This window comes from Bombus terrestris, chromosome 11 (assembly GCF_910591885.1).
Source record: "Bombus terrestris chromosome 11, iyBomTerr1.2, whole genome shotgun sequence".
Classification (NCBI taxonomy): domain Eukaryota; kingdom Metazoa; phylum Arthropoda; class Insecta; order Hymenoptera; family Apidae; genus Bombus; species Bombus terrestris.
In genome coordinates, this window is record NC_063279.1 from 6,456,207 (window position 1) to 6,476,463 (window position 20,257).

The following is a 20,257-nucleotide window of genomic DNA, read 5'->3' on the forward strand; positions in this document are numbered from 1 at the left end:
ATATAGTACAGGGTGTCTTAGAAAATATGGTATAACCGGTTATTTTATGATACACGCGAAGGTGAATTGATTCAAATTTTATTTTCGAGATAATCGAGTTTGAAAATTTGTCGTGTATATTCGCATTTGATTAATTTTTCATCTAGCCCATCAGAGTGGACAAAATTTGTTATTCAAAAACGGAACTTCCGATGAAAATATTTTATTGCATATTTGTTATTTATTTTTCTTTCGTAATATTTTTAGTAAAAATAATCTCTTGTCTTGGTTATTTATTTTTCATGCATTCCTACTTAGTCGACGGCTAGATGAGCGCGTGAGTATTCGACAAATTCTTAACATATTCCGTTTTGATACGAAATGCAAATACCGACAAAAGTTTGTGAAGCATATTCGAGTCAATGTCCGAGCAAAGATTCGTTGGCACTGATATTATGAGAACGTGATAATACAATACTATCTTTTACCTTACATTGAATTACTTCGATTTTTGGCCTAGCAGGCGATCGAAGGAAGAATATTAAACTGAACAGAGCACCAACTAAGAGTCCTAATTCGACGCCAAATATCACGCTAACTAGAAATGTCACTATCGCTGCAACCGCGTCCCTTTCTGCAATCAGGTATACAGAATTATTCAACGTCAAATACAAGAGATTAATTCTGAAAAGTAACAAGAACAAATGCAGTTTAATATTTGACAAATGTCATAGTATATGTTATTTTTATACTTATTATTGGACAGATATAAAAAATATACAAAATTTGACTTGACTTTATTTGCTAAATCTCTCTCTCTCTCTCTCAAGTTAGTGCAAACTTTTCAAAATCGATCTTTTTTTATCGTTCTATCTCCTTCTCTTAATATATCTTTTATCTTGATTAAAAATTTGAACGTATACGATCACGTAGTAAAATATTCTTCTGTAGTTTATAATTAGAGGAGATTAAGAATTGAGGGTATCTGATATCGATCGAGTATCTTATCTTAATTTGTTTAAACACAAAATGAGACATGAATTTGCTTGGTAATTAACAAAGGATATTCATTTCTGTTTTATCTACAAATGTGCAAGAAATTTTTGTGCAAATACGATACTCGACAAAGAAAATATTTCGAGACTGAGAAAATATTTGAATTTCCCATTGTATTAATGTGACATTAATGTAAATTTTTACTGTATGTGAAAGTTACAACGACTCACTGCATCCTTTCCACAACAGACGTATTATCTTCAAGTCAATTATGAATATTACCGCGCTTATCAATACCGCTGCAAGAGTGGAACGCGGGATGTAATAGAAGTATGGTGTCAAGAAACTCAATGCCAGGAACGTCATCATTCCTGCAAAATAACCAATGTTATTATCCGTAACCATTTCTTAAAAAGAAATATATATTATGCATACGCGCAAGAGAAAATACAGTAGAATATTATTTATCCAAATTCCGTTTATTGAAACGAAATCTTTGTGTCTGATTAGGAGCTCCTGGCGGTTGTATCTACTTACGTGAACGTGTAATGCAATATTATACACGTATACAGGACAGAAAGAACGTATTTCCTCGCGTGAAAACGAGGTGAATAAGATGATTAATGAAAAACGAGACGAACGATAGAATAAGATTTTCCTCGTGTAGCCTTCTTTTCGAGAAAATCAAGTTTGAAGGGTCAAGCATACTTGACCGTTGGCTGATTTCTCAGCGGATAAGAGCGAAGAATTGGTAGTGGCTTATTCTACGTGTGAAAATAGGTCGAGATGGTGGAATAAGATTTTCTCGTTCGTAGCTTCGTTTTCAAGAAAGTAAAATTTGAAAAATGGAATGATCCTCGACAAAAAGACTCGCGTCTAATTTTTGGGCTTTTTAGGTAATTCTACAATATAATAGCAGTGGGAAGCTGGATTCTCATAGTCAGAAAAATCGATATTACGAATGATTTATGTCTTGACTCTTGGAAGTTAGGACAGTTAATTGGCTGCGTAAAAGTTTTATCACGATCTTCCGCGATATAATTACAGCCACGTTTACAAGAGTCACGTAATACAATAAATGTTTTGTTTAAAACATTTGAAACGTATTGTACTTTCGATCTTCCGGAGAAGAAGAAACACGAACAGAGATCTGTCTGTTTTGTTTTCAGCTGTGAAATTTGTTGAATACGCGTGTCTCCAGGTTCGCTCTTGACTAAACGGGTTCAAATCCCATTTTCTCGAAAGAAGTGATAGTTAGCGGACAGAGTCGGTGAACTTTTATTACAGCGAGCTCCGGTTCTATGAATTATTCGTTCTCCGATGAACACTGATAAATAGAGTTCTAGCATATTTTCTCTTGCAGCAATTTTCCATGTTACTTTATCTCGAAATGAGAATATTACCGACGTATATACCGGCCATAGGCGTTCGTACACCGCTGGCGGAAACTACGGCGCTTCTGGTGAACGCTCCGGCAGTTGGCATCGACGAAACGAAGCTTCCGAATATATTGCACAAACCGAGCGTTAACATCTCTTGCGTCGCATTTACGCTGCTACCACTTGCTAAAAATACAAACATCGTGTCGCGATCAATTACGTTCGTGTAACCTCGTGTAGTTCATTGATACGCGCAAACTATGAAATCTGTGGATCTGCGTACAAAACACGTGAACGTTTCGAAATTTCTCTTACGAAGCGGTCTCTTTTACGTATTTCATCTTGGATGCATTGTTCCCAAATAATCTCCGAGTTCTTCGAGATCGTTGACGATACAAGGCGAAGTTCGTAAATTGTAGTTTTTGCGAATTTATGCGAACAACGCGTCCAAAAATTTAATGCGAATTTGGAGGAGCTCCAGTCGTTTTCTCGTCGGAAATATTATTTCGCGTTACCGTGTTACTCTATTTCTCGCTTCCTACTATACAATGAAAAATATTTTCTTCCCTTTTTGCGACACTTCCGAAACAAATAGTCTGTCATACTTTATATGGATCGTCGTGTTACGAGTGAATTTAAATAAGCAGAATTTCTCTATATTGTAACTTTTGATATTAAACGGATATTAAAATATACGTAAGCTTAAACTTTTCCGTACTTTCCTCGGGGATATCTGCAGTATAAATCACTATATACATTCGTGATCTACGACGATAGACACAAATCTGAAATCACTGAAAAGACGAATGGGATTTTCAGCGATGTATGTATGTACTAGGTTTAAGGTTAAGTCGCGCGATAACACAGGTTTCTACACGTGGCAGATTTTTAAGCTTCGTTTTGTACTAGAACATAGAATAGTTTGCTCTAGTAAATCATAAAAATTGGAAAACAAATTTTTATACTATTTAAGGACCTATAAAAAGCAATTCTAAGATCTTACGTTAAATGATCATGTAAATCATGTTTATTGTTTCAGTCTGTATACTCGACTACTTGAAACATCGACACGCATCTCATAACGCGTTTTTACAAACATTTCAAACGAAGTATGAACAGCATATTAGTCATCCATAAATCAAATAATCACCTGCCACGTTACACGTATTCGATGAGACAAGACAAAACAAAAAAAAAAAAAAAAAAAAAAAAAAAAAGAGAAAAAAAAACCTGTTCGTTTGCTCGATAAAAATTCGAAAATATATTCGTAACAACGTTTTTTGAATACAGATCCGCAAGATCTCGACGATTTATGGTGTTTACCAAATGCTTTAGCAATGGCTACGTTTGCCAACACCGAGACAAGAGGCAGTATGATTATGCCTGACCCTAAATGGGAGCACATGTCTAGAAACGTGTAGGTCTCGTTTCCAACCTGAGACGAGAACGGAGGCACAGAGAGCCTGGGAAGTCCTGACTGTATCTTTCCTTTAAATTAAAAATAAAAGTCAGAAGGGAATAACGAATATTTCTCGTAGAAATTTTCTTACGCGTTAAACGCGCTGTAACGAAGCGAAACGCCTGCGATGGCATTTACTTCGTATGGAGGATTAAAAAAGAAAGAAAATAAGAGAGAAGGAAACGCGAACCTGAAAGAATGAACGGCGAGGATCCTGTCTTCTCGAAATAAAAAGCTATCGTCGAAGCAATCAGGATGACCAAAGCGTTGCGACAGATGGAAAGAAACCACAAGAACTTCTTCAGCCACATCTTTTTACGTTTCCCCTTTGATCGATCATTGTCTTTCCCGAAACAGCAGTCGATGTCTTTCAGTTGCTAGATGATAGAAACATGAGATAGATGGTTAAATCGAAAGGCAATTTATTTCCATATTTATTTCCATAATGCGATATCTTGAAGGGACTTACTCTGAAGAACAGAAGGAACGCTATACTGCAAATTCCAAGGAGAAAATCTGGCATTCGCACGTTTTGCACGTTTTGGAATATCTTGCTCAGATTGTCGACAATATTGTTCGCTTTGAACTTCAATCCTAATAGCCCTTGCAATTGCGATACGATTATAATAATTGAAGTAGCCGAAGTGAAGCCTGATGTGACTGGTATCGATATAAAATCTACCAGAAAGCCTGTATAAAGAATTTCATCGTTTAAAAAAATATTACGAATGAGAGCGAACGACGGTACGAACATAAAATAACGCATCATTCGGGATACGTTCAGACGCAAAAACAAAGTGGAACGTTAATTTACTGTTTGTAATATTTTTAGATATTATTTTAGAGTAAACGTTCATTCTATTTACCGTGCTATTGTATCGCTAACGTTATCGTTCAAATGCTAACCTAACTTGTATTTTTGCAGATTTTTATGCATTTACTAGAGATTTAAAGAATGTCTGCAAAAATGTATAAAATATCCGATCTACGGTACTTGTTGTAATATTTAACAAGCGATACGAATATTCGCTTGGTCTCTGTTTCTTTAATTGTACTACCGAGAGCATAAACACGCATAAATATCCGCGGAATATCGATATTCCTGTGGTACATCGGATAGAAACCGAAGGATAAAAGTTAGAGTTCGAACGAATTGCTACGAACACTAGCCTCCTCTGTTGAATCAGAACAATAATCACTGTCACGAGCGTGACTCGATTTACGAGAGAAGAGGTTAAGAGAAAAAGCGATTTGTACGCGTACTATACGTAATATGCGAATGGTATTTTGTCGAAAACACGCGAGAAAAGCTTGAAAAGAATACCAACGCGCAACAAATGCGTATTTATAGTAGCAATTAGTTAAAATCGTTGTATCAATAATTAGTCAAGATATGGAAAAATGAGTATGTCTGTTTGCACTGCGAGTATTCTCGTTTTCGGCTTAGTTACTTCTACATTCCGGAGATTTGCTAATTTCACGTATCAAGAAATGTGTCTCCCACAGATAATTCCTCGTGATTTATCTTTCTTAGACAATTGTTTACTTGGTCTTAGAATCGATTTAAGCGAGTCTTAATCTTGGATTTTCTATTAACTGTTTGAAAATATTATCTTCAAAATACGATAGAACTGATTTATATCATAGTTTATCATCTTATTATCGTTTGTCACATCATATTATGCTGATATATAATAATAAAATTAATTATGATACCGACTTTAAAAAATAGGGATTTAGAAAATTTGAGAAAGAGAAGCAATTAAAGATATTTGTTGATATCACCTGCTGTCGACAGTCTGATATTCTCAACAATGGAAAATTTGCGAAAATAAATCGGCTACTCAGTTTGGTCGGCTGGACGTAAAAATTTGACAGCTCCAAATTTTGCTGATGGCGACGAAAGCAACTCAAGCAACGATAAATAGACAACTCTGATAATTTGAACACCAAGATGCTAGGAATTTTTCGGACGTAAAACTAGTTAGTTCCGGTCCTGTCCGTTTCCTCTGCCGATTTACACTTCTTTTTATGTCATAGAACAATTTGTCGAGATCTAGAACTGGTTTGTCTTTGCAACGAGCCCTTCAATCGCCACGGTACGTAATACTCGATGAAGCCGAAAGTATTTTACGAGAATACAGGAGGCAATTCGTTAGGCGAATATTTTACAAGTTGGCACAAGGTAATTCGTTATGCGAGAAAAAATAAAAATTGTGAAATAAAGTTTCTCATACGAGGCTTAGTTTTGCAAAAGAGTCGAAATTATATCTCGTACGAATTTACACAGCTAACAATAAGATACGATATATGTACATATAAGAATAAGATTCGCGGAACGATGATGCTATATGTAACGTCTATTGTCTTTCTATTTTATCGATCGAGAAAAGTACAAACGAGAGATTTTACCAACGATACCGTATATTTTATGAACGAAACGCTTATTTCAGCTACGTGTATGCGTACGTACACGTACAGATTTTCATTTATCTGTCTCGGATCAACGAGTATTCTATGGTTTTTAACCTCTTTCGCGCAGTGTTTCAGAGATCCATCGTTCCACTCTTTTCGCATCTGAGAGCATTCCCTTGTATTATCGAGGCAATTACTCTCTTGAAGTGGTTGAACGTTTCTGAAAATTATTTTGTCGATACGAGCCTAAACGTAACAGCCCCATCAGCAATTCTACGCATCCAGCAAGAAAACAAAAGAGCACGATAAAATCCACTGGCATGTTTTTGGTATATTCGAAGGTAAGTAGCGACATCAAGGACGAAGGACCAATCGATACTTCTTTGATCGTTCCCAAAAAGATGTAGACAATGTTGCCCATTAGACACGAATAAAGACCATACTGCAAAGAATTGGACGCTTTATAATTTGTACGTTTATGTGATCCAATGTGGCAAGTATGAAGAGTAAACAGTAATGAATTAACATCGGGCGTAATCGCTGTGTTTCTGTCTGTCGAGAATAATCTCGCAGATGGTTTTAGAAAATGTGGCTCTTGCGTAAATTCGCGTGCGAGATGCATAACACTCTCTGCTAGGGTCCTAGTTTTCATTGAAAATTATTCGTTTCACGTTACCTCAAAAAGGGAATTTATGATTTTTTTTCTATGATTTTTCTGAATGTCTCTACGAGCGAACTCTTCAAATTTTTACCGTTTCGTATATTACAGGTTCCCATCGGAATTATAACAACACGTAACTAAGAAAAAGGTAACAAAAGCGAGAAATCAAAATCGAACGATTCGAGCGAGTGAAAGCTGAGTATCGATAATATGAAAACCTTATAGATCTTTTGCTTCTAAGAATCTGAAGATTGGAATCACGACAGCCATAGAAAAGTAATCCTCAATTTCTTCGTTACCGGCTGTTTATAATAAAAAGTTGCACATTTTCTCCTATTATTTAGCCCATAATTCATTACCATTGTTCCTTTGAAAGGTGCGAGAGAAGTGTTCGAATACTTCGGTATTGATGAACGAATCATCGTCGGTGGAACGAACAAGATAACATAAATAATAGTAAATATTAGTAAACAACAATATATTCAAGCAATGGCGCGATATGATAATTCGATAGGGGTGAGAACGAAGAAAATTTCTCGATCGACCAAGTAAGGAGTAAAGAGTAAAGATATACCTGAGCAGTTAAACCTGCGAGTGCAGCGTATGCTATGCTTTGAGGGATCAAGGTTAATCCTAGGGAAAATCCAGCTACGAGATCCGAAACGGCATCCAAACGAGAGTATTTTGGCAACCAATGTATTATCGTTATATATTTGACTATCGAACAGCTCGATTTGTTATTATCCTTCTTAGACGCCGGAAGTTCCTCCAACGGGATAGACTCTTTCGTGGTAGCAGGCATTTCTTTGCGCGAAGAATCGAAAATATTCGCCGATGATACCGATGCTTAACACCGCCAGTTAAATTATTCGGGTTTGTACGTTCGATCACTTCACAGCAACATTAGAATTGCATTGGAAGGGAAAAGGCAAAGTAGTTGACTCGAAGAAGCCGTGTTACGCACTGATCGTGCACCTCGTGGCACTTATGCTCATACACCGCGAGCATAAACGTGATTCTACCTCCCTATCAGCATATTTTCATCGCTTCCAAATTGTTATCATTTGATGCGTCTCCCGTTAAATCTTAAGGCAAACATCTGACGCCAACGAAATTACCATCTTCGTCCGATTTTATAATTATTAAGTAACATTCAGCTCACGTGCGTTACTTGTTGATATATTGATAAAAATCACCAATTAAGGATAAAAGCGTTGGGTCATGACCAATCTTATATGGCGGAGAGAATCGCGTACTCTATACTTGACGTCTCTGTGTTGAACGACGAACAGTGTTTACGTCCGAGCGAATTAGGTAGAACGTGTTAATTCGCCTATGCGTTTCATGCGAATTTGCTGGAGATCAACAAGGAAAATCGGAAGAATCGAGAGATAAAGTGATTCGGTGCCAACGTTTTATTGCGTTGTTAGTTTACGGTTTCGTAGTGCGAATTAAGATATTCCTGGTATTCTCTGGTTAAGACGCGAGTAACTTGGATCAGTGGCTTACGCTACTCGCCACCTAATCATGTGTATATATATGTTTACGTTTAGGAAGGTATAATGTATTTGAATGAAAATTAATGTTTGAAATGAAAGTGCTTTTACATGCACCTGTTTTATTATTCAAATGCGTATGTGTACGTAGGTTTAATGTATTAAAAAGTATCATCGAGTTAACGTTGCGTTTCATTTGCAATTTTATTTTGCTTTGTTCTTCTTTTTTTTTTTTTTTGTTTGATCAATTTATATGATTGTTTTGAATATCGTAATTACGAAAGGAAGGTTCAAGGATGTGCTCGATATGTATCTTGCCACTGTCTCTTGCTTTACTGCGATCTATGAATTTGATGAAGTTCGAAGGGATTTAAAGTATTCAAAGTAACATGCTGTTTCTTTTTATTAATTACGGAGACCCTTACTGGGTCTCTGATTTATGTATTGAACTTTGGTAAAGTATCCATTAATATCGTAATATTGCATGCTTTGATAGAATATCTTAGCTACTTTATTTACGTTGTTCGATAATTTTGCATTTGCGTAACTTTTGTTTCGCTGCTTGATCCGTGTCCAATGCAGCTTAACGTCAATTACGTCGGTTTTAGTTACAGATATAAGTTAAGTCGGACAATAGGGTCGTTTCAACGAGCAAAATTTCATTTTGCTCGAAGAAAGTAGGTGAAAGTAATGGGGAGTTATAATTTTCGATAATGGTAATATAATTATAATAATAGTAATAATAATAATATTAAATGACAACAATTACTAATAATAATTATAATAATATGCTATATTCAGATAATTTCAATAAAATCTCTATGTAAAAATTCAATTATAACACAATTAATCTGTTTCCCGATAGCATCGTATTTTGGAATTTAACAATATTTCTTATTAATGCGAGTCGAATTGCGAGTCACGTTAACGCAACTTCTTATTAACCTGATCGATTTGTTCATCGATCCTCTCGGACGTTCCGCGAAACTTGTTTGGTTCCGGCCCAATCATTTGTATAAGTTGCGGTACATCTTGGCCGCTGATCTGCGTGAAACGTGCCAATGACTTCATGCACGCGTACAACTGTTCTTCAGCAGGGCTGCCATTGAAATATTGCAACAGTGCCATTGTCAATTCTACAGCGACGTCATCGAACACCTATGCATTTCATAAAACGAAAGACGATTAAAATGAAATCACGATTGTTCAATTACACATCGAAGACTGCAAAACGACAGATAGAAAATGCTAAACAATAAAAAAAAGGTCCACTTCCTCGCTCTTCGAAAAGGATAGATATAAATAAATTAATATCCGAACTGACGCTGCTTTCTTTGGTTATTCGATGTATGTATAATGCAAAATTAAATCGATGACGATGACGAGGATGATAATGATGACGACGATGATGGCGATGAATGTACGGTTATTTAAATCATATTATTGCTATTGATAAAATGTGCATTTGCGCAGTTCATGGATATGAAATCGTAAATTTTTGATGGACGACTTACCGTAACGTGCGGTTAAATTATACATACATGTTCAGACAAGTACCTTAGAAATGCTGCCTTTTGGTAAAAGTCGCCGCAGATTTTTGCTTTTGTTCATTTTCTGAAAACACAGTATCCGGTCTCTCGATAGGTATCCATTAATTCCAACTGCATCGCAACATTGTATACATGTATACAAATACAAACGAGCAACGAGAAAACGTATTTATATATTACTTGAATCATAGCTATTTATAATAGGAAATTGTTTTTGGGACGATATCGTTGCTCGTCCGTGAATCAGTTACCAAATTTGATACATGGTTAAAGTACCTCTCACGGTTTAATACCTTTATAAGTACAGCTAATTTATTAATAAAGGCAGCACTTCTATTCGCGATAAAGAAAGCGTCACTTTGTTTGTTGGATTAGTTGAAAAGTGATAGTAAAAGCGTTCGTTATGCGACACTGCAAACTACACATTATTTTATCTTAGAATTGCGCGCTGAAGAATTAGGTTTTCTTTCTCTCTGTTTTCCTTCTCACGTTGAATATTAGATGTGTAATCAAAACGAAACAGGAAATTGTTAATTGGATAGGAAGGATACAGACCACAGTTTTTACCTCCTTGCAGGCAAGATTGTGAATAATAGCGGCACCACGAACTTGCAAGTCAACCGAATTGGAAAGCAACGAATGCACTGCAACTTTCGTCGTTACCCTTATGTTACTGATATTTTGAGTTTGATGTTGCCATTCCGATATATACAACAACCATTCTGAACTACTAAGGTTTTCGAACATGTTTGCCAACTATAACGTATAATTGAAAATTAAAAACTCGTTAAATTTATCGATGCACACAGACGATTCTAATTTGCTTACAAATTGTGCAAGAGGAAGTTGCTCTTCGGCAGGATGACGATCGATATCAAAAGCGTAATTCATAATTATATGTTCCCTTCTGTCCTGATGCAATAGTAAGATTACATCGTCCTTTAACGCAGCAACCGAGAGTATGTTCAATAATTTCACCCTTGCGTCACTTGCCAGAGCTTTATCATACAGTATTCGTCCTAAATACACAAATTGTCTTTGATACATACTCTTACAACGAAGAATATCGTTTTTCGTCGTCTTACCTACGAAATTTAAAAAGTTGTCTCCGAGAGCCCAAGAACCCTCGTTCTCCAAGACGTATTGTCGAAGCTCATCTATGCACACGCGTTCCTCTTCGTTCAATTTCCCATTCAGCAGCTTGACTAACGTCTGGTACTCTTCTTTGATGTCCACTGAGTCCTTAAACACGATGGGGGGATCTCGATGACGTTTCCTTTCTTCCAGTTCCTTTTTCTCTTCTTCCTCCATCTGCATCACTCTCTCCGATGGTAGCACCTCCGTGCTCTCGCCGTTCGAAGCTTGCATTTCGCTCAAGCTTATAGCACCTAAATTCGTATGAAGACAATATAGCGATAAAGAGAAAAATAAATAAAATATAGAAGACAGTTAAGAAATACAGGTATCTTATTTTACGAAATCGATATACTTTCACTTTCCGCCATGTGTGTACAATTACTGGGTCCGGTACTATTGCTATCGCTCGCACCACTATCCTTGCTTCCTTTTTGCTTCTTCTCCTTCTTCTTCTTTTTTTTCTTTCTATCTTTCTTCGCGAGTTTCTCGTTGATCTCGTTTCTCCTTTCTTCTAGCGCGATTGAATTTAATCTGCCACAATAGTTACATCGTACTAAAGACGGTCACAAAAAGAAAAGACAAGAAACGAAAACTAATAAACGAGACGCGAAAACCGCTTTACCTTGCTTCTTCGATAGCCTCATTTAAAAGTTGAAATTCCGGCGAAACCTCTCTATGATTTCTTGGTTCAAGGAATGTTGGATCAACTATAAATGCTCTACTCGCGCTACTGCACAAACCTTCTATGAGTCCTCCAATCTGTTGTCCGATCGGTCTAAAACAATTTAAATTTTAATAAGAAATGAAGATTAAGAGAAAAAGAAAGGAAAGTATCAAACTTAACGGATAATAATTCGTACGTTTGTAGTATTTCCTCCGGCAGATCTAGGATATACTTGGGAATATCTTGACCCACCAGAAAATTACTGACTTCGTTTGTGAAGCTGTTGCAGTTATGTTTGAAGAGGTTGTAAGTACCCGGGCTGTAATTTAACGACAAATAACAATCATAGTAAATTTAGCTGTAAATAAAAAATCATAAATAGCAGCTCGCAAAACTGTGTAGTCATAAGATTACGCGTTTTCTTTTAAACTTGAAGGTAAAAAACATTCTAATCTTAATTAATGATATAATGATATAAAATGAACGTTATTTGTTATTTGTATCTAGTTATACTGTATTTAATTATTTGGAAGATTGTAAAATTAATCAGACAATGTAATAAATAATGAATTAATTTGTCTTATCTCTTATTCTTAGTAACGAGATTTATTTGAATTTTCGGACGCCTAGATTCTACTTTATTCGATGATAACTCACGCGAACGTAGACACTCCCAAGCCGTTTATGTATTCGAAGAAGACAGAATATGGCAGATATGTTTCGCCGATTCTTTCCACTTTGTGCGGCTCTCCTAACACTGTGCCACCCTGAAATAGAGAGTGAAATTAACGGCGTGCGATGACTGGTGAAGAAAAAATTGGTGAAAAACGCGTCAATGTCAATTCTGCGACAGCCGGCTCAGCGGTGAGTGTGCTTCCACCCCCTCTGGCATTAGCGTGCACGTAATTTTAGAAGCACGACAAACTTGCGCTTCCCTGTAAGAAACGCTTAAAATAACCGCCCACGGCTAGTGTATCGGTGTTGCATTCTGCAGCAGAACGTAGGAAAGAATGTGCCAAATAAAAGAGAGAAAAAAGAGAACGGGAGACGACGAAAGTGGCGCAAGGAGGAAGATCAACAGGAAGCGACGAGTCTCGAAGAAATTTCATAATCGAACGAAATTCAACGAATGGATATTGAAACGAACCTAATACATTTAATGATACAACAACTAATTACAAATACGTATGTACAATTATTAAGGCGAGTGAAAAATAAATGATACGAGTTATCACGATTGACACGAAGAAAACGATCAATTGGTCATTAAGTTATCCGAGTTACCAACAAACGCGTATGATAACAATCACCGTAAATAGTACAGCACTGGAGTTTGCTTTCGTTGCAAGCATACTAAAACTATTTTGCACCTGGTCGAGTCGTGCGAGAAGAACGATGTCGCGTCTGATGGACGGATAAAAGCGGAAGATCAAAGAGAAGACACCGGAATCGGCAAGAGCGCGATGAACCGTTTTCTCGTCAAGGAACCACTCGAATACGAACTGGCGTCGCGGCACCTCCAGATTCGACGCCACGCAGCCGGCAACCGTAACTCAAGATAAACGAACGATATTCGAGTTCGCATGGCAGGCAGCGCGCACGCTCTTCGTCGTCGCTGTTTTCGGTTTGCTTTTACTTATGACGTCGCGTCTACTGTGCACATCAAACAACACCTGCCAGCTGATCGTCTACCGCAGTAACGGTCGCGTCGATGTTAACGACGGTCAAGTAGCTCGTTCGTTCGTTCGGTCGTTCAGCAGTGAAGCAAAACGATGCGCGATGAACGACGAACGACGAGGCAACGAGCGGGCAACGACGCGCGATCGAACCTTGGGAAACATTAAATTCGATCGTAGATCGTCGATCTATCTTCGCATCGTTTGCCTTGCATCCAACTTGTCGATCACATTTGCGCAACTTACAGTTAGTTTCCAGCACTCGACGAACTTCACGCACTCGATTTCGTCTTGCAATCTCAGTTTGAGAAATTTGAATTTGAAAACATGGCTCGTTTCAAGTACGTTTCGATCCGTTGCTAAATATAGATGGTGGAAACCCGAGGCTTTCACGAGATGGGAGCATTTTTTGTTTTCGCGCGCTGAGAGATCGACGAGCAACGTTATACGCGACTACGAGCAGAAGATTTAACGGATCGACCTTGCTGAGCCGAGAAGAGACTTACCGATAGCTTTCGCCTTCGTAAAATCTAGACGATAGGGCTATGGGATGGAAAGAGCCATGAAAAAGAGAGAGGAGTGAAAGAGAGCGAAGTAAAGCTCGAGGGAATTATTTTTAGGTTCAACCAGACCAAATTTAGTACCCACTCCGTGTCTAGCGTATCGTATGGCCAGAATGACTCGCCACTACTACTAACGCGTGGCACGATAGGTCACCATTTCGACGATGGAGAGATGCATTTCGAGTAACTTAACGCTTAATCGTTCATATCGTACACGTGGATATTCATCGATCAATTGATAATAGTTTTATTTACGATCGTCGCTTCGAGACGCTTCAAAACGTCCTTCTTTTCTTTCCTTTTTCCTTTGTAAATAATTCTATGATTATACAGAGATATACTCACGGGCCGAGCAGTTTGAATTCCAGATGGGCCGAAGAAGTATTCTCTTCCGTAAGCAACGATCGCCGTGTGCCATATACCCTCTACATGTTGACCTACGCGTGGACAACAATGTTTTCTATTATCAGTATTCATTTATCGATTATGTAATTTATCTTAATTTATAATTATATATAATTTATCTCAACGTATTCGGTTTTCTACGAACGAATGAATTTTCTTTTAAATATGCATGCAAATTATCCGAGTGTCTTTAGCGCTGATCGAATTTTTATTAGCATCTGTACCATACTCTGACGTTTTGCAGATTTCTCTGTGCGTAATGTACGCCTATGTTATAGAATTCTCCATAAGATTTCGTGACTTTGCATTTATAAAATTATTTATGGACGTCGCGATATCGTTCGTCGACTTGGATACAAAATTTACGCAGTGGACGCGTTAGGTGGACAGTTAAAACATTAGAAGTCTTGCATTGCGAATGTTTGGAATGGCCTAGTTATGCTAATATTACATCGAAATTAGTACAGTCATATTTTGATAATTTTAGCACGGGTCTCGTTGAGATCGCCGACACAGATTTCATCCACACTGTTTTTACCGGGAACAGTTCACCAACACCGGACTTGATGGATGACAATTTTCGCCAAAAACAGCTTTAATCGACGACGGGTATTAACCGATAACAATAACGATCGAGATACGTCTTCCCTAGGTGAACAAAGCTAGAACACAAACTGATGTAATACTCTAATACTCCAATATTCTAAACCGAGCTCGTACTTTGCTCGGGCTTACTGTAAACAATTGGTTAAACTCTGTATGAATCATTGCTGTTGTATTGTTACTATTATTATCGGTTAAACCTGTCGTCGATCAAGTCTGGTATCGGTGAATCGTTATCGGTAAAAACAGTGCTGGTGAGTACATATCTAGAAAAGCCATACATGCAACTACAGATCAAATACGCGTAAGTATTATGAAAAGCGATAACATAGGAAATAGTTTTAAGAATCTTTTTTACTATAATATGCCTTAGAAATGAGAAAGATAAGAAAATTAGTCGTTATTTTAATTTACGTGCTGCATAAAGTTAATTGTATCAGGGACAGAATTTACGATATGAGTTACATCGATGCAAAGATACTTGTGTTTTGGCATCGATATGGCCAAGTGAACTCGTAGATCGCGATAAATAATACTGCTCAAGGACCAACGAACTCTTCGTGCGATACGATAATATCGCGCCAAGTCCTTGCCGCATAAATTCGCTTCGTAAAAGTACAATCTCAGTTTGCTTGGACGAGGTTCGGGCTCGTAATCGTCGGCTCGAGTCTCCTTCGACCTAGTTTCTCATCGCGGGAATAGCTAAGCACATCCGCGATTATCTTATTGCAACGCGTTTCTGGGAGGGTCGTCGTGGTGAAATAACCGCGAGAAATAGCTGCTACAGCCGTCCGGCTCGACAATTCACCACTTTCAGAGATTATGCAACATTTCACCGATCCTAACTAATTCTCACTGACTTTCCGTTAATTTAAGAACAAACTTCCAATAAGTTAAATATAGTTAAACGAACTATATTTCTTTGAAATTATTACGCAACACTGATATTTCGTTTATGTCAAATACAAAGAGAAACGAACTTTATTTCATAACATAGTAGCCTACAAACCTATCGCGATAAATATGGAAAATATTTAATAATTCATTTGACTCTAGCTCAATTAATTATTCTGGAGTTTCGATAAGTATTGAAGAAATTCAATGAACGAAATATAGTACGAAAAGATGAACATATTTATGATCCATAACTGCGATACGTTTGCACATCGTGATTGACTAACAAAAGAGAAATAAATTGCAAAATGAATTTCGTTTCACTGTGCGCTCTTTTACTCGATTTAACGAACATCGTCATTCTCCTTTGTTGTTATTCCGCATTGTCTGGCCTCCGTTTTATTATTTTCACGGTACATCTGCAACACGTAACGTTAAACATTTTTCATTCCCGTTTTCAGTCCCTGAACTTCGTTCTCTTGATTCGTTTTCCAGTACTCTGCGTAGATAAGAGTACAAACCGCGTATTTATTTGTTTGTAAGGAGAATCGCGTGCAGTGTGAAATACCAAGCTCGCGAACAATTACAAGTAGTGGCTTCTGAAAATAGATCCGCAAGCTCGGCGACTGATCGTGAGTGGCGAACGAACCTTGGATACATGACGTAAACGTCTCGCGGAGACACGTGTGCGTATGTTGTATTTTACAACTTTTCCGTGGAATTTCGTTCGAATCGAGCGCTTTCTCCCTTCCTTCTTCTCGTTACTTCCGCATTGTACCGCAACATGCGCCCAAATTTTCTTCGAATAGATTCTTTGAGCTTTCTGTTTCACCTTACTTTCCATTGATAATTCCTCATTGGATAATTACATCTTATCGTTAGCCTTATCGAGATATGAGATTGTGCGATAATAAGAAGATTGTTTGTAATATGACACGAACTTAATTTTACTGAAAAATAATGAACAATGAACAATCATAATTTATGAAAATAGAACAGTTAGCAAAAGAAATAATAAAATAGCGAGGAAAATAATGAGAGGTAATAGGCGTATAAATGTGAAAACAACGAGAATGTTGACTATAAATGTTCTCCCAGCGCTGTACTCAGTATCCCAAATTTAGAATAAATTAAGATCACACGAAACAACAAATCTAATGACGGTCCCAATGACGAACACGCCTGTGCCAAGTTACCTTTGCCCTACGATTCGTTTCATTTCTATGATTGTTCCTCTTTAAATTGCTTCGATTCCTAAGATCGCACGGTACAGTTTTTAATTCCTCTATCCTAAGATAACTTTTGGCGTATTTGTCAAATTTGCTTGAATCGTTTATTCATTATTAATAACCCAACTATAAAGGAAATTTGTAAATTTTAATATTCAGAGCTTTTTAGAATATGGAACTCGTTTCATGCTTAATACTCTTTACTGGAAACAAAAGAAAAGTTTTAATTATTGAAATTATTAAACTAATAGAATACTTATACTACTGTAATTTTATAAAATTCACAAGTCACGTATTAATAACATAAGCAATATTTTCATTCATAGATTATTCATTGCAGAATCATTGACAATAAATTATTCATCAATGTAGTCATCGGTTACATCATTCAGTTGTGATCCGTGTGTATTTCTAATAAATAGAGAATTGGATTTTGCGTATGTCGTTTTTTATATTTATGGCTCAAAAATACCTAGTTGTTCCTGTTTACCTCGCACGTGCGAACTAGAAGAAGACGCTGAAATGTACCTTTAAATAACGCACAACACGGCCTAGATGGTACGAACGAGGCCAGTAATTCATATTTTTCTTGGTAATAATCATTCATCATTTTGTTACATTTCGATGCCAAAACACCATGCATCACATTTGTCTAAGAGATATTTTAATTTACCGATGACGAGTCTAGACATCATAGAGGCGATGCCCTTTGTAAGGTCATAGATATATAATTCCACGGTCGTCTTCACATCTTCCGCGTTTTCCATCTTGCCTAACTGTAACAGAATTGGATAAAAATTCTTAGTTCAAACAAACGAGATTTCATTAAAAAAAGATACCTAATAAATAATTTCAATATCAGCAAGTACATAAAAAAGTACGTACAAATTCTTTATCTAACTCTGTTGTTCTCCTTACTTCGTCTTCATGTTTGTATCTTTCCAGATATCTTCCTTTTTTGGAATACTTTATTCATAAAATACGTAGATACGTAAAATACACAAGAAGTAGTAACATTACATTGAATACTAAAATCAAATATTTAAAAACTAGCTATATTTTAGTAACTTCTATTGAAATATAACGTTAATTTCGAATCACACAGAAATGAGAAGAACGGCAGAGTTAATAATAATCAGATTACAGATTTGTATGCATTTATGCGAAATTTAAAAATGCAGAAATACATTAAATGTTCATTTACACAAAAATCTGCGACCAGTAATAATTATTTCATAGATTGTTCGATCGGTATATATTTCCCGCGTAAACTTTCGTATCATTGATAAGATCTTATCGTATCTTATGATCGAGAATGTGCTAACACATCAATTAAATGAAAATCGAATCTGATTGGTCAGTACAAAATCACCAACCAATCAAAAAAAACCATCTAATTAAATCGACGCCTCAGCTTTTGTCACAGTCGAGTAAGAAAAGTCATGGTCGTGAACGAGTCTCGTAAATCGCTGAATTTTGAACACTACTTAAATCTTCCTACGCGCATCTTCTTATACTCGTTCTAATGGATGTAACAAGTACAAAACGTACTTAAATATGTATATTGATCGCCCTATAGAACTGAAGTCATTCACTTTGATAGACAAGTTTAGAAGCCTTGTTTCGCGGCTGACACTTTTCTCATCCCGCATTAGATGGAGCGCACAGTATGCGCAAGATCAATTCACACCTACACTACCGGCTAAAAATATTAGACCAGCTGATTTTATTGTTATTTTTCACGACCGATATAACATACGTAAATCTATGGCGATATCTATTCATTTAGGTTTTTATCGAATCAATTGATATGTAAATTTTGTAATAAAAACTTGTTGGCAAGTTACTATCCGATAGCTAACGTACAGTTCTTAATACGCTAGAAATAATTTTTCATATTCCTATTTTTCATATTCGTACATAAAAAAAGTATACTTAATGCTGTTTTAAGCCATATTTATTGCAGTAACATATTCAAATACAATACTCAATAAGGAATTTATTTATAATAATTTGATAGTTCTTATCAGAAATATATATATATCCGATGAATGGATAATGAAATTATAAAAATAGAAAGATTTTAATCACATACTTTTCATACTTGATGATTACACATAATAGATTCAATATATCATCATCCTGAGATGAATCAGCAATACATGACGGACTGGCATGAACATATTCAAACTCATTGATTACGCGGCTTTTACAAACGCGGTATTCTTTCAAGATCCTCACATATATATGATAAACAAAACACTGTCAAAAGTTTGATACCAATCAAATGCATGTATCTATACTATTTAAAATTTCCACACATTTCTAAAGCAAATTATCTACATCTCTATATCATACATCATACAAAACACAAATATAAAGCTAAAAATACACGTTTAAAAGCTAAATTAAATATAAGCTTAAAAATAACTAGATGAAATTTGAACGGACTATAGGGTTAACTAATAAGCGAGAATCTAAGTAAAGAAACTAGAAAGCGATTGAAAAATGTCTTACCTATCTTCTTGTTTTCATTCACGATATTTCATTGACGATAATCTACTAACAGGTGGATAGATTATCAGGATAATATCAACTAGGGATAATAGAAAGGTAATCGATCAAAGGAGTAAGAGGTAGGATCACTTGACGTTGGTACGTCAAAATGATCCAACCAAAATTGGTATTGGATGATGATACAGCACAAATGAGATGTACACCTCCTGCTTGATAGCTACTGGCTAGCAAATGCAACTGATCGCGGCGAAATGTTCGCCAGAGTTAGAGACCAGTGTGGAGACACGGCGCGGTAGTCGTACTTGCCAGGAAGAAACGGTAAAGAGGTAAGAGGGTCATCGCGCGAAGGCAGCGCCTGCCTACCGGCATCACGGCCAATAACACAATACATTAATACTCCAAAAGTCGTATTTGAATACATTGGTTGACTGCCACACACAGTTTTATATATTTTTCACTGGGAGTCACAATAGACTGAAATATACTATACCATAAAAAATAATTTTTGCACAGTATTATATTGTATTTGCCTATTTTTTCTGGAAATGTTATATAAATCATTTATATTGTTAAAAATTTGTTAGTTCGTGAAATTTATTTTAATCATTTTAAAAAACTTAGAAAAACGTGGGTC

The 20,257-nt window shown here is 36.4% G+C and overlaps 2 protein-coding genes and 1 long non-coding RNA gene across 11 annotated transcripts in view; 1 reads left to right on the forward strand and 2 right to left on the reverse strand.

The window, feature by feature from the left end:
* The window catches only part of LOC125385894, a 10,471-nt gene extending 3,005 nt beyond the window's left edge, over positions 1–7,466 (forward strand). Inside the window, exons 1-4 of one of the 5 annotated variants that reach the window (XR_007225625.1) lie at positions 5,484–6,278; positions 6,356–6,569; positions 6,998–7,165; positions 7,266–7,466. This is a non-coding gene — a long non-coding RNA (uncharacterized LOC125385894). Of the gene's footprint in view, positions 1–5,483; positions 6,279–6,355; positions 6,570–6,997; positions 7,226–7,265 lie in introns of those variants that run through there. The other 4 variants (XR_007225624.1, XR_007225626.1, XR_007225627.1 and 1 more) reach the window with 4 other exon arrangements.
* Positions 1–8,628, reverse strand: part of LOC100649665 (sodium-independent sulfate anion transporter) — a 10,230-nt gene extending 1,602 nt beyond the window's left edge. Inside the window, exons 1-8 of one of the 2 annotated variants that reach the window (XM_003399145.4) lie at positions 7,464–8,628; positions 6,475–6,670; positions 4,283–4,503; positions 4,004–4,190; positions 3,678–3,842; positions 2,379–2,540; positions 1,206–1,346; positions 468–613 (exon numbers count right to left, since the gene is read on the reverse strand). In XM_003399145.4, the coding sequence (XP_003399193.1) occupies positions 468–613; positions 1,206–1,346; positions 2,379–2,540; positions 3,678–3,842; positions 4,004–4,190; positions 4,283–4,503; positions 6,475–6,670; positions 7,464–7,691 (1,446 nt within the window). In that variant the 5' untranslated portion in view covers positions 7,692–8,628. Of the gene's footprint in view, positions 1–467; positions 614–1,205; positions 1,347–2,378; positions 2,541–3,677; positions 3,843–4,003; positions 4,191–4,282; positions 4,504–4,719; positions 5,086–6,474; positions 6,671–7,463 lie in introns of those variants that run through there. The other variant, XM_048409822.1, reaches the window with a different exon arrangement.
* A 529-nt stretch (positions 8,629–9,157) lies between these two features.
* LOC100649546 lies at positions 9,158–19,933 on the reverse strand. 4 transcript variants are annotated; one of them, XM_003399144.4, is made up of 12 exons: positions 19,624–19,933; positions 17,780–17,882; positions 14,321–14,412; positions 12,394–12,503; positions 11,933–12,055; positions 11,695–11,847; positions 11,425–11,603; positions 11,021–11,323; positions 10,764–10,954; positions 10,503–10,691; positions 9,943–9,999; positions 9,158–9,543 (listed from the first exon to the last, which is right to left on the reverse strand). In XM_003399144.4, the coding sequence occupies exons 2-12, from the start codon at positions 17,871–17,873 to the stop codon at positions 9,310–9,312; spliced, it is 1,725 nt and encodes a 574-aa protein (XP_003399192.2). In that variant the 5' UTR covers positions 17,874–17,882; positions 19,624–19,933; the 3' UTR covers positions 9,158–9,309. The 4 variants fall into 4 exon arrangements, with proteins under 4 accessions (XP_003399192.2, XP_012169471.2, XP_012169469.2 ...); XM_012314081.3 differs by lacking the exon at positions 9,943–9,999 and having other exon boundaries at positions 19,624–19,932; XM_012314079.3 differs by lacking the exon at positions 9,943–9,999 and having other exon boundaries at positions 10,491–10,691; positions 19,624–19,931.
* Between the last annotated feature and the right edge of the window lie 324 nt (positions 19,934–20,257).